At 40.3% G+C, this 13239-nt stretch overlaps 1 protein-coding gene across 2 annotated transcripts in view; it reads right to left on the minus strand.

Annotated features, from left to right (window-relative positions):
• Window positions 1–2711: 2711 nt before the first annotated feature.
• LOC122528207 (zinc finger protein ZIC 4-like) overlaps window positions 2712–13239 on the minus strand; it is a 38460-nt gene continuing 27932 nt past the window's right edge. For both annotated transcript variants that reach the window (XM_043653093.1, XM_043653092.1), the window contains 2 exons: window positions 5943–6112; window positions 2712–3367 (listed from right to left, as the gene is read on the minus strand). In XM_043653093.1, coding sequence (XP_043509028.1) covers window positions 3044–3367; window positions 5943–6112 — 494 coding nt within the window. In that variant the 3' untranslated portion in view covers window positions 2712–3043. The remainder of the gene's footprint in view (window positions 3368–5942; window positions 6113–13239) is intronic.

A 13239-nucleotide genomic window follows, 5' to 3' on the forward strand; every position in this document is an offset into this window, starting at 1 on the left:
TTCGTGTTGGTGCGCGGCCGTTTCAGCTAATAAAATCATCTGCATCCGGGCCAGAAATTATCTGACGAATTCATCTGCTTATCGAGCAATAAAATGGCCCTTCTCGCGCGTCCGCCTCTGCCCGATGCCTATCTCTTCTCTCCACCTTCTCTCCTGGTCCATTCCACATGTCTCGCGTAGGTGCCTAGACACCGTCGTGGCGCCATTCCAGTCGAATCTTTCCTGTACGAACACACGTACTTGCTATACACGCGTGCATGTCCTTCCCTTGCTTGACTGTTTCTTTTCGTTTTTTTTTTATATCTGACCTGTTCGACACTCTGGACTGACGCCGTACTCCTTTACGGATTCGAGTATCGGGTCGGGAGGGTAGGGGAGCAGTGTAATAAGAAATGTTTTTTTATATAGAAATCTTACATAGAAATCTCGGAGCCTTCGCGAGCTTAGGCTCGTTCCATGATTTTACTATGTTGGTATTTGTTGGTTGAAGTTAGCTTTGGAACGTCCAAGAAAAACTGCGCGGGAAGAAAGATCTCGAAGAGAGTGAATATTTTATTATTATTTTATTATTTATATAAATTAAAAGATTCTCAGAGAGAGTGTCTCGGTGTATCGCGACGCGAGAGGAAACTAATGTTCCGATCTCTCATTGTCGGGGCAGTAAAGTTCTCCAGTGAAAAGGTGCAAGTATATAAATGTTATAAAAGAAACGTTAATTCCGTTGCGTTAAAGTTATTATTTATTGATACAACGTAATCTCAGGGCCGAGATCAAGGGAAGATTGCTTAGTCGGCCGATATTCACCCGAAACTGCGCAGGAGATTCCTCGTCGCATTTTATTATCTCGATCGTTCATAAATTTCGTTACAATACAAGTATAAAGTATCCACCGCCTCCGCGATACGAAAAAGGTCGAATCTTGGGGTCCGGAAGGTATCTTCCCGTGCAGCATTGTCATTCGGCCAACTTTTCAATAATCAATTATGCGACATTAAAATCGTATATTTATGAATTCTCTCTTTATGAATCGTCTATAGAAAGGTTGACAAGAACCGAAATCAAAAAGTAAAAGAAAAAGAAAAACGATTCTGATGTTAAAATCTGGTATGATAAGGAGCCAAATTATTTTCGATCGTTTCGAAAATTTCGAAACGAGCAGGTGTAGATGATTCAGTACCAATGAATAAACCAGACAGTCTAATATATCGTGTCATTAGTATATTTAAGATCTTTGTAAAACAAATATTATAATATGAGGAAGGCCGTGTTTCTCTCTGATAATCTAAGCACATATATAACGGAAAGGAAAGAAACATGTATAGATAATTATAGTTGCAATACTCGAATTACGAACTCGTTTCGTGCCCTCGAAAATCACTCGCTTCTCTTTCTGTATTATTATCTTTATTTACAGGATATCACACGTAATAGAAACAATATTGATATATTATTAATACATTATAATATATATTGTACCTATAATAATATATATTATATTTACATTATTAATATATATCAATGTATTATTTCTATTAATAGAAAGGTAATACAATATTTTACAAGTGGAACGATCATTGGCTTTCCCATCAACCAATTAAATGAGGTTTTCTGTCTTTCGTTCGATGACATTAACTAAATAATATCGAGTGATAGTAATATATACAGTATTATTTCTTTATTCGTATTTCTATATACGATTTCTTTAAATTCCTGCTTCTTCGCGCAAGCCACGCGGCTTGGAAAACGTCGTTTCGCTTCGCAAGTTTTAAGTAGTAGTATCTATCATATACCTCACAGTAGAAGTTGTGCTTGAGGAACAATATCAAGCCGGAACTCGTCGCTAAGAATCGTTCTTGGCGCTTCGCGATTTAGAAATCGAGGCACGAACGTGGATTACATGAACTCCAAAGACTTTGCAAATTATTTACCCAATTCGTAACGCCGTGATTGCTAGGACACGATTTTTCGTGTTCAACAACACGTGACACCTCTCTTATTTTTACTTTGTCATTAATTCTCGCTTTCTCACACGCCTTAATATTTTTTTTTTTTTACTTCTACATTATTACAACGCCCATAGTTCTTGATTTAAGATTCGTATTTACAATCGTCGCACCTCGCAGTCTACGTAGAGGTAACTTTTGTGTTTGGTTCATGGCAACCCGAATTCCCGACGATTATCACGCGTGCAGTATTCCGTTCGCGATTAAACTCTTGCGATATCAACTTGTTAATATAATTATCATCTTGCCATACTCCTCTGTCGACACAACGACGACAGTCGTTGCAAATAAATATTAACAATAACTCGGAAAATGTTTTTCACGTTCTAACTTTGGTCGCGGGTAGTATTATCTATCTTAATATCTTATCGACGAATCAACGTTTCAATACAAGCTCACCGCAGAGTAACTTAAATTTCCAATAAATCTTAAGTTAACCTCTTGCGCTGGAATGACGTGCCACGCACGTCGAGAATTTTTTGAAATGAGAATTCAAAATTGTGATATTTTGTCAATTTTAATTATATTATCAAGTGAAACAAATAGACGAAACAAGTAATAAATTTATTACTTCTCAATAATTTCTATCCAGTGATATCATACCGACGAGTTCGAAAAGAAAGCGACGAATTATTGTATACGATTCGGTCACTCGTTATGGTCCGCGTCAATCGGTTGCCAGCGCAAGTGGTTAAGTATCTTCCTCTCAAGAAAAGAAAAAAAAAGAAAGAATTTAATTGATAATAATAACTAAAGCCTTTGCCAGGCATACTGTATTTACCTATTTAAGTATTTAATTATACTCACGAGAGAGACTAATCGATGATCGCTAAATTTAATCAAATTAATATTTATCCTAATTTCTATTATCCAGTTGAATGTGCCTTCTTCAGTTGTTTGGAGATCTTTCACGGATGCGCGTGTCCTTCGAAACTTCTTCCTGAACGTCCGACGAGACTCAATTGATTGTCCATTTCTATACTTGATGGTTTACAGTGGCTTTAAGTTCCATAAGGGTCCGATCGGTTCTCGACAAAGAACTAGTAGGCAGTCGCCTGGTGATGCATCAACGGGTTGAAGTGGTGCGGGCCAAGATGATGGGGTGGCGGTGGGCCCGGCAATGGACTATGCTGAGGACCAACCGTTGGCGGCTGACAGACGTACCATTCGGTCAACTCTGGCCCTCTGGTCGAAGGATGACTCGACGGTGGATTGGTCGTGGTGGTCGTCGGGACGACCGGAGGCGGCTGAGGAGACTCGGTGTGCCCGGTCACGGACAAACTACCCCCGCTGCTGCTGCTCTCTTCACCCTCGCTTTCATAGCCCCCTCCAATCTTTCCCTCGCCCAGGGTCATGCCGTGCACCTGGAACCAAGAGGCGGAGCTTAACGTTAGATACACTCTCGGGGAAATTTCTAGCTTAGTAGCCGAGCCTTCCAAGTCGCTGCTCTCCCTAAGGGTTAGAAGCCCGATGAACGTTGTATCGGTGGTAGAGGGGCGAGAAAGATGGAGAGAAGACAGAGAGATGAGAGAGAGAGAGATACTTTGCGAGTTGCAACTGTAAACGAACTCGGGTGAAGGTCGATTCTGATTGTTAAAACTTCGTGTATACCTACTCCTACTGCGACCGGTCAAAATGATTGGCCCTTAAAAAGAAAAGTAATTTCTTACACTTGAATGTACATACTAGTCAACTTGGTATCAGCAGCAGGTCCTCTATATCACTCTCACTTTCGGACTCCCTTCTTTTGCCCTCTACGTTTATTCAAGATATTCTCTAATTCGTCGGATGTGTCAAAAAGGTCATCATCTTTTTCCATCATATTTTCAGTTTCAGAAAGTTTCTGTTCATTGGCATCTGAACAGTCTTCGTCTATGTTAATTATTTTTATTCTAACAACCTTTTTTTTTTTTTTTTTTGAATACCTTGATATTTTTAGGATAAATATTTACGGAATAATACACTGAATACGAAATACAAAATTTAGGTCAAGGTATTGCGAGTTTATATTTTCTTTCCTCAAAGTTGCACTTGAAATCTAAAGAAAGTACTTTAGAACTTTTATACTACGATGCTCTTTTTTTTGGAATTGTAAAATGTCATTGTGCCGCCTGTGGCCTGCGTATACTCTTATAATGAAACATTGTTATCAACCATTCACCTGCATAACTTAATAGCACCTCCACTAGATAGCTGGATTGTATAGTTTCAGAAGAGTAAATATCAAATTTTTCAACCTCTTTTCAACATCAAATTGACCGGTTATAGGTAGGACAGGCTACATATACTTCTCGGAGGAAAGAAAATAAGAGAAGTGAATATTGAAAAATTTATTGTATACATATTTTAGGAAAAGTGGTAAAGGTAAATAGCGTTGTAATTGCATGCAAAAGTTTGAAAACAGTCAGTTTGACTGGTATGGTAGGTTTAGTATTAAAGACAGTTGAAAGATCCAAGGATGATATTTAATTTCGGTTATATTATTTCATATTATAAAACTAGAAGAAGAAAATAGAAGAACACCGTTGACATAGACACGTTGACCTTCGAATGGATTATAAATTTACGTTTCCATGTAGTTGGAGCGAATTTTCGATCGCGGTAAGTTATCGTTTCGAAGATCAAGCGAGTATCCACGAGCAAAATGAGTAGATACGCGTTGGCGAAACCGAAGGAACCCGGGATCAGACAGACGAGGATCAAATCTTTGGCCTATCTCACTCTTTCTAGCCGTTCGTTCATAATTCAGTGAGCAAATCTCGGCGACTGCCTTCCGCGAATCACCGGCCGGCGAAAAGCGTGGAGAAGCGAAAAGGTGCTCGCTTCTATCCGACGAACCTATCGCGCACGTATCTCGGGAGTTGCCGGGAGTTTTGGACGGTTCTGCTTCTCTTTTCGCCTCTGTCTTTCTCTTTCCTTTCTGTGTGTGCCACAGATAATTTCCTATTAAGATTCCGTAGCCGTTCGTGCGTGAACCTTTGCGCGCCCGGATACCCGCGTTCATTTTTTTTTTTCTTTTTGCCCGTACCGAAATGTCTACTAGTGTGAAACGAAATGGCAAACGCGATAGGACCCTTCTCGATACATACCTTACCTTGATTACGCGTTTACGTGCATGCGTGCAAGACGATACGAAGGGTGAACCGAGTGGACGCATTCGACAATCGCGCGACAATGGAACAACCAGAGGGTCGTTAGGCTTTCGAATTTAATTCTGCGTCAAGTAATAATAGAGAGAACAAAAGTACGTGTAGTTATAAGTAAAATAACTTCGGTGTATTCTAGTGTGCAGTTTTGGATGAAAGCGTATTTCTCTAGAGTTCGGAGTTCGTTCGAGTAATAACTTCTTTATTTGGAATTTTTCTATTTTCTTCTTCTTTACTGCGACGAATCGTCAATGATAACTTTGAACTCGTCAACTTGCAATTTTTATATAAATTATAAATATATTTTGTATAAATTATAATCATATATTATAAATATATATATGAATAAATATATATTAATAATATATTATATAAATTATTATACATATATTATAATTACATAAATTGTTATACATATATTATAATTACATAAATTATTATACATATATTATAATTAACATATATGTATAAATTATAATCATATATTAATAATATATATATGAATAAATATATATTAATAATATATTATACAAATTATTATACATATATTATACATTATTATATATTACATATATATGTACATTATAATTATATAAATATATACATATATATGTACATTGTAAATATATAAATGTATAAATTTCTAGATAAAAGAGAATCTAATTAACAGATTGATAGTCCCTTGCAGTAGAATTAATAGAATTGCAATACTAATAAGAATTGGAAGCAGATTGATTGACAGTTTGACAGGCAGGTTGATAGCCATGTTGGGTTGAACTTAAATATTACATACTTTCATATGCTTGCGCAACGAGCTAGGGTGGGTATAGGATTTATCACAGCCGGTAACTCGACAATTGTAAGGCTTGTCGGACGTGTGGACGTGACTGTGCTTCTTGCGGTCGCTGCTGTTCGCGAACCGCCTCTCGCAGCCAGAGTATTCGCACTTGAACGGTTTCTCGCCTGGAAAAAAGAAGACGGGAATTAATGACTGTGTGTAATTGAGTCGGTCGTATTCTTGTCTTGGGCACGATAATTGGAAACTGCTTCGGGGTACCAGGGGAAACTAATAGCCCGGAATAGAAATGCAACTGCTACATGCGTCTTCTCGGCCGTTAACGCATAAGATTTCGTACAAGTAATGGAATTTATATAAAATTCGGAAAAAAATATATCTCTATATACGGTGGAGGTACTCGTTTGTACGAACAAGTTATCACCGAGTTCTCATTATCCAAATTGCAATTCAGTTAAACACGTAGAAACATACATATATTCTTACTGACAGTTAGACCAGATGATTAGTCACGTATAACGAAGAGAAAATGACCGACAATTATTTCATTAATACGTTAAACACACTTTCCCAATGAATGCATAAAAATCCACGGACAAATACATTCCATTGGTCATGGAGCAATTTAATTCATTCGAGCTAAGAGACGCCCTGATTAGGCGACCTCGAACATCTTGTTCCCCGACTAGTTCGCACGAACGAGGTTCCACCGTTGTTTCAAAGAAAATGCAAATACTATCTGCGCAACACGATCATCGAAAGTTGTTCCCAGTGAAAAGCAGTTGCATTTCGAACCGGAACGGCCGGGCTGTTCGCAATTACAATTATCACGTGGCTGTGGAAGCAACGGGGGTGGCGGAACACGGAAACACGCGCGGGAACAGGAAAAATATTTTCTCCGGGGCAAAGAGGAAAAGCTCGCGGGCTTCTCGCTGTAGCTACAATAATAGGTAGCTGGAACGCGATTACATCGTATCGCGGACCGTTTCATCACGATTTCGTGGATATCTTGATGAGCACCGGTGGAACATTCTCTCCGGCGGCGGCAACAGCGGTGGCGGTGGCGGTGGCGGTGGCGGCTCGTCTTGGCCCCGGGGGCGAAGAGAGGCGCAATGATATCGAAGAGATAAGCTCTCCCCTGCACACGAATGGCCGCCGTCGTCGGGGCGCAACGAGACCGTGTGGCGTGACTCTTATTTATTTCCACCGGAAGTTGACTGGAATATATTTTACCGTCGGCTCGCCCAACCCCCGGCCCACCCCCGCGCCGCACCCCACCGTCCGTAGACTCCCTTTTTCCGGCACTTCCTCCTGGCGCTCTCTCGCAGAAGTGCGGAGACGCGAGAACAGGAAGCGCAAACTTGGCGGATTTTTTATGGGGAAAATGGTGTGGCCAACTTTGTTGCCCTCCCTCGCTCGAGGGAAGCTGCGGAAAAAAAGGGAACGTCGCTCAGGGATTCGCGTGATCTTGAGTCGGTGGGACACTGAAACGAAAATCCGTTTCGCGTTTCGTTTGGACATGTCTCATAATGATTAAATTCAGGGTATTCATAAGATCAACATCACCGATGACCATTAGCTTTAATAGAAAAATAAAGGTTAAATATTTCATCAATGAAATATAAAATTTTTAACGATGGATGACAAATTATTAATAAAATAATAAATTAATTAATAAAATAATTATTGATATTAAAGTTCAAATAATTTCAATTGTATGATTTTTTAATAACGATAAATTTAAAAATTTATTCATCATAAAATTTGAAATAAAATATAATATCAATGAAATAATTGTAATTATAAATAATATAATAAAATTATGAAATGAAATGAAATTGAATATAGTGAATTTGAATCTGGAAATGTTTATTATATTTCATGTTGAAATTTCGAAATTATTATATTTTTTGTTGAAATGTTCAATTCTCAAAAGATTCTCTTCTCAACGAAACGTCTTATCTTAATTTATTTGCTTTCTTATTGGAAGCCACAGCGGAAAGAGTCGATTTACAACTTGATACACTTTGCTCTTGTCTCTTCTTCGTTAATAGAAGATTTACAGATTTAACAGCAATTACTCGCAAATATTTTTATTCCAATTTGTAATTAGAAATTGAAACGATCAGACTTGGTATCTGTGCAACAGAGATTGGATTTGTACACGAATGGATGTAACGTGTTCACGGAGTAAGACTTATCAGCGTGTTTTTTAGTTGGGAACGAATCTCGAGTCAGTTTTCACCGACGAAGGATTGCCGTCGAGCGACAAAACGGTAGTAGTACTCGTAAATCACTTCTAGCGCGTTGCTATCTCAGTGAAACTTAAATGACTCGATCAACATCAAGGCGTAATTAAAATAATAAACGCGCATTCGCGTTTCACGTTTCTGAATAATTCAAGTCGCGGCGGCCGCGATAGGCAAACGGCGGGATCCATTTTTCTAGCCGGTGGTATCGCGAGAAAAGTCCTAGCCGTCGACGCGGAATAGTTACGTACAAAGAAGCGTGATGGGTTTCCGCGTACGTGCGAGCGCCGAACGTCGTTATTCATCTCACGTGTGAAAAGCGCGATAACATTGCCATGTTACAGTGACGTATCGCCGCGACACAGATTATATTTAAATCGCTCGGACGTGGAGTGTGGGTACTTATGGCAACGGCGTCATAAGAAGGCGTCTTAAATATTTATGAAGTTGGAAAGATAGCGAGCTCTCGCGCCTTGTGTCGCCGTCTTATCTGACGTTTCACATGACTATGCCTCAACCTCCCCTCCCGACGTGACGCCATCGGTGAGATTTCAACGTTGTTCGCAATTTGCGCAGGATATACGCTGCTGCTGCTCGATACGTCACATCGAGAAACTTTATTGGAGAAAATTTACGACCCCTGTTTATCAGCTCGAATATTTCTATTAGAAGATTATTTAGTATGTACTCTTATTATGGAAGAAGACGGTAGTTTTTGGTAATAAAATTACCTGATATATATATATATATATATATGTTCTTTTGTTTGAATGATTGAATTTTTTCATATATCTTATTTTCTTGCCTTCGTGCATCATCAATGGCCAGAATGACCAATTTGCAATTTTTGTTGGATATTTTACAGATGTAAAACAGTGTATCTTTAGAGATTTAAATGATTTCTCGTAAAGTGTACAAATAAAAATTTGTGTACTTCGTCGTGTATTGTAAAGTTTTCTATTTCTTTTTTTTTTTTAATTTAACATCTCTGATGGAAATTTTACGTTTTAATCGCCCGATAGGTCTAGTGTTATATTTCAGTCGTTGGTAGTTCTAGAGTTAAATGATCAATTCACGAACTTCAACACAACCTGCATCGAGTCCAAATTCGAAAGAAAGATGCAAAGACTTTCGTATTTCGTTATCGCATAGTTTGTTCCATTGTTGCAGAATCTCGCACGTGAGAGTTCTCCGTTTCGCTTGATTCATCGCGAACGTTCTTCACCTACTGATTCGCACCTCCTCCAAGAATCAATCGAGGGAGACGAGGGTTTTTCGAGCCTAGGTGCCAACGATGCTCGGTTATCCCTGTCCCGCGCGTATAAAAGGGATAATGTGTCTCTGGGATTCTGTGGCGCGCTCCTTCCAAAAACGGGGACGATTAATAACTTTTCAAATCTGTCCCCGGCAGGGTCGTGAGCCCGTCGGGGCCGCTTCGGTAGCGAGCGCGTTGGCAAATAAATAGCAGATAAATAAAAGCTCGCGTCTCTCCTACGTCGTGCATTCTGTCGTGCGCGCGCGGGGTTGCGTGTGCAGATGGCAACAATATGCCGTGAAATATTGCCCCCGTTGGTCGTATGCGGGGCTCCGCACGCGTGTGCGTGTCTCGTCCAATGAGAGGAAGTCTCGATACACGTCTGATCTCCGAGAAGAAGGTTGAAAGATGTTTTGAAAAATTTTAAGGAAACATTGATATCGCGACGGTGAGATGGTTAAAAACTTGGTAAAGTTGACGTTAGGTAAAGTTGTATGGGAGGAAATTTAATTCGATACGTTGTTATTTTTCTTGCTATACTCGTGTGATTCGATCCATAATTGTGATACATACAGTATAATACTAATAACATATTCGGTATGGAAATTAATTTTCATTAAACATTTTCCTATTATTTTCCTAGGATTTTCGATTCAAACTGGGATCGATCCGAAAGCTGGAAGAATACATTGTGCCATATCTTTACGATTTTTCTCTCGCCTGAGGGATGAACTAATTTCTACGTCAATTCTAGCACTTTCAATTTTAAATGTCTCTGAGGTTCAAGAACGATCCGACCTTTTGATTTCCTTGCGCAAAAGTGTCCTGCATAATGGTAATAATATCGGCAGTGAAACAGCGAAGCGAAGCACACAGGCACATTCACGAAAGTGCATTGTACGAAAGGGAAGAGTAACGCAAAAGAGTAAGCTTGCACGGGGGACACGTAGACGCGTATACACATAAAGTGGAGATTCATGGTGCAGCGGGTTCCATACAGAGAGAGAGAGAGAGAGAGAGAGAGAGTGTGTGTGTGTGTGTGTGTGTGTGTGTGTGTGTGTGTGTGTGTATCGTGGCCGAGGCAAAAGGGAGCCCCGAAGAGCAGTTCCCGAAGGGCAGTGTGTAGGCACCGTGTTATGACTTTCAGAATGGGGAGGCACAATGGCCCAGATCCGCGCCGGATAAAATAGTTATTATAATCGTTTTGGCTACGGCCACGATCGAACAGCGCTACGAGAGCGCGAGAGAGATAGCCGAAACTTTGTGTGTGCACGCGTGTGCGTTTTCAATTCGTATAGAGGAGCCGATGCAACGCGAATTCTCGGGGCTCACGATGCACCCACGTCCCGAACTCGGATAGTCTCCCAGCTCTTTCTAAAGAGAGCAGCTTGACGTAGAAATGACTGGATCAGAAAAAAATACCGATGCCAATCGGAGCTCGACGAGCTTTGAATCACATTCGCGCCACTACTGTGCTTGTAGAACTTGTTACTGAGAACGAAGATTCGTAATTTCTAGTCATATGAACACTAGAATTCTCGAAGATGCTAAAAACGTTGTTGGGAAGATAGTTATTGGTAATATTTAGCAATTTCGTGATGCCTACAAACATGACCTAATCACGATATACTTTTACGATGTGCCTCGCATTTTTTTTTACATCTTTTATAACACGACAAGACCGATTCTTACCTCGTCGCTTCTTTCTTTCTTTTATTTTTATTTGTAATTTTTTACAAAATAATTTCGCTTATTTGGACTATCGTCGGATTGTAACGTGATTTCGAGAGCAAATAATTATCTGTAACTGTATTGTTTCTTTTTCTTTCTTCGCTTTCCATCTGATTGATTTCTCATTTTTCGTCTATTCTTTTTTTGTTTTTAATTGCATTATCTCGACGACTGATCGATAATAGACTTTGCTAGTCTAGAAATAGTCTAGAAAAATTTAGTATACATTAATACTGGTTTTAATTTAGTCTTGTCTTTCATCCTTGCAAACTGCAACATCATAATCTCGTGGCACAAAAATTTTTCTTTTTCTTTAAGGGAAGTCGAGATGAATCGGTCTCGCTCTTTGCAAACAAGGATGTTTAACGACACGTGAAAACTAGATTAGACACAGTGCAGATAAAAGAGATTGGGAATCAAGGGAAACAAGTCAACCTTTTCCGGTTAAATCGAGAAACGTTTTCGTCATTTAGGAAGAAACCATGGAAAACTACGAGAACTCGCGTTTTAAAAGAAATTCGCAGCACCGGAAAAGATTTATAGCCAGATGCACTTCCGTTTCGGGAAAGGACTCACGATACTCCCGGAGGCTCTTTCGTCGACACGGTTCACACCTTGAAGAGAAACCGGGTACAGAGGCACAAACTGGAATTCCATCTTTCCTCGAACGCTTTTTAGTAGGAGACTCATTGAACTGCAGAGTTTTCGAAAAATCTCCGGAGTGATATATGGGCGTTACACCATTGTACACCTTTCAGGCTCTCTCTGCTGCCCTTCTCTTTCTTCCGTTGGCCATCGACAGATAATGGATGATTTCTCGCGACCATTATGCTGGAAAAGGACACCAGGTACTAGGTTAACGGACATTGTTGCGAGGCATAGCAGGAAACCAAACCAACCCTCCTCCCCCCCACACGCTCCGAGACGATTTTTCGACCGGTCTCTCTCCCCTACTACGTTCTCGCTCGTTGCCCATCCTCTCTCCATTATCCAAACGTTCTCGTGTGGATAATTTTCTTGTTATTCGTTCGGCATTAGTGAAAACCGAGGAATCATCCCCTCGATGTGTTCCGATCGCTTATTCCTCGGCGATAAGATCCACGAAAAGTCGACGAGATCGAGGTCCCGGAGGATCGATCTTGCCACGGATTAGGACCGGTGAGATATTGGATCTAGATAAAACCCAGGGAGGTTCGCGTTTTGTAAATTGATTGCGCCGTACCCTCGTCTCCTCTTCTTCTTCTTCTTCTTCTTCTTCTTCTTCTCCTCTCTCCTCCTTCACTTTCGTTCCTCGAAACTTCTCCACCGACCTTCCAGCCAGTGATTTCTGTCCTCCAGTGGCAAGAGTCCGAGAGATCGAGACGCGCAGATAGAGAGAGGGAAAAGAGACTGGACGAGATCGCAGTCGCGCGCGCGCGGGGTTATGATCGATGAGCTTTCCGTGTGGCGGTATAAAAGCGGCATCGAAACGTGAACGTCGCGATTTAATGAAAGCCGCACGAAACTCTCCTCGACGCCAGAGTCCTTCTTCTTCTTCTACTTCTTCTTCTTCTTATGCGCTCTCTCACTCGGTGTTGGAATTAGAATCGAGATCGTGATCGGATAATCATCGGCCAGGCCGAAAATGGAAGTGTCTGGTACGCGCGATTCATTGCATCACGATTCCGTTTTACGACGCCAGCCACTTCGTGCGTGTTCACCTGAACTTCTGGCTGGTATTCTTTCACATTTTCGTCGTCAATCCGCGAAACGACGCTTGTAACTTTCTACTGGCATTTCGACGTGTCTGATGAACTTCGGCGAATATAGTTCAATTATGTAGATGTAAATTTAGATAGACGTCGGATTTACTATGTGAGAAATGCTCGAAGATTATTACAGAACCGGTTCTGTTCATTAAAAGTTGTGGTATTTTGGAAACTCGTGATTAAACACCAAAACATCATTTGAATCGTGTTCATTCTTGTAAAAAAAAGGACAAAAAGTAGCAGAAAATAAACACCAGAATCCTAATAAAATCTCGTATAATCGATTCCATGATCGTCATCACGAATCATGT

Source organism: Frieseomelitta varia, unplaced genomic scaffold, assembly GCF_011392965.1.
Source record: "Frieseomelitta varia isolate USP_RPSP 00005682 unplaced genomic scaffold, Fvar_1.2 scaffold_247, whole genome shotgun sequence".
Classification (NCBI taxonomy): Eukaryota; Metazoa; Arthropoda; class Insecta; order Hymenoptera; family Apidae; genus Frieseomelitta; species Frieseomelitta varia.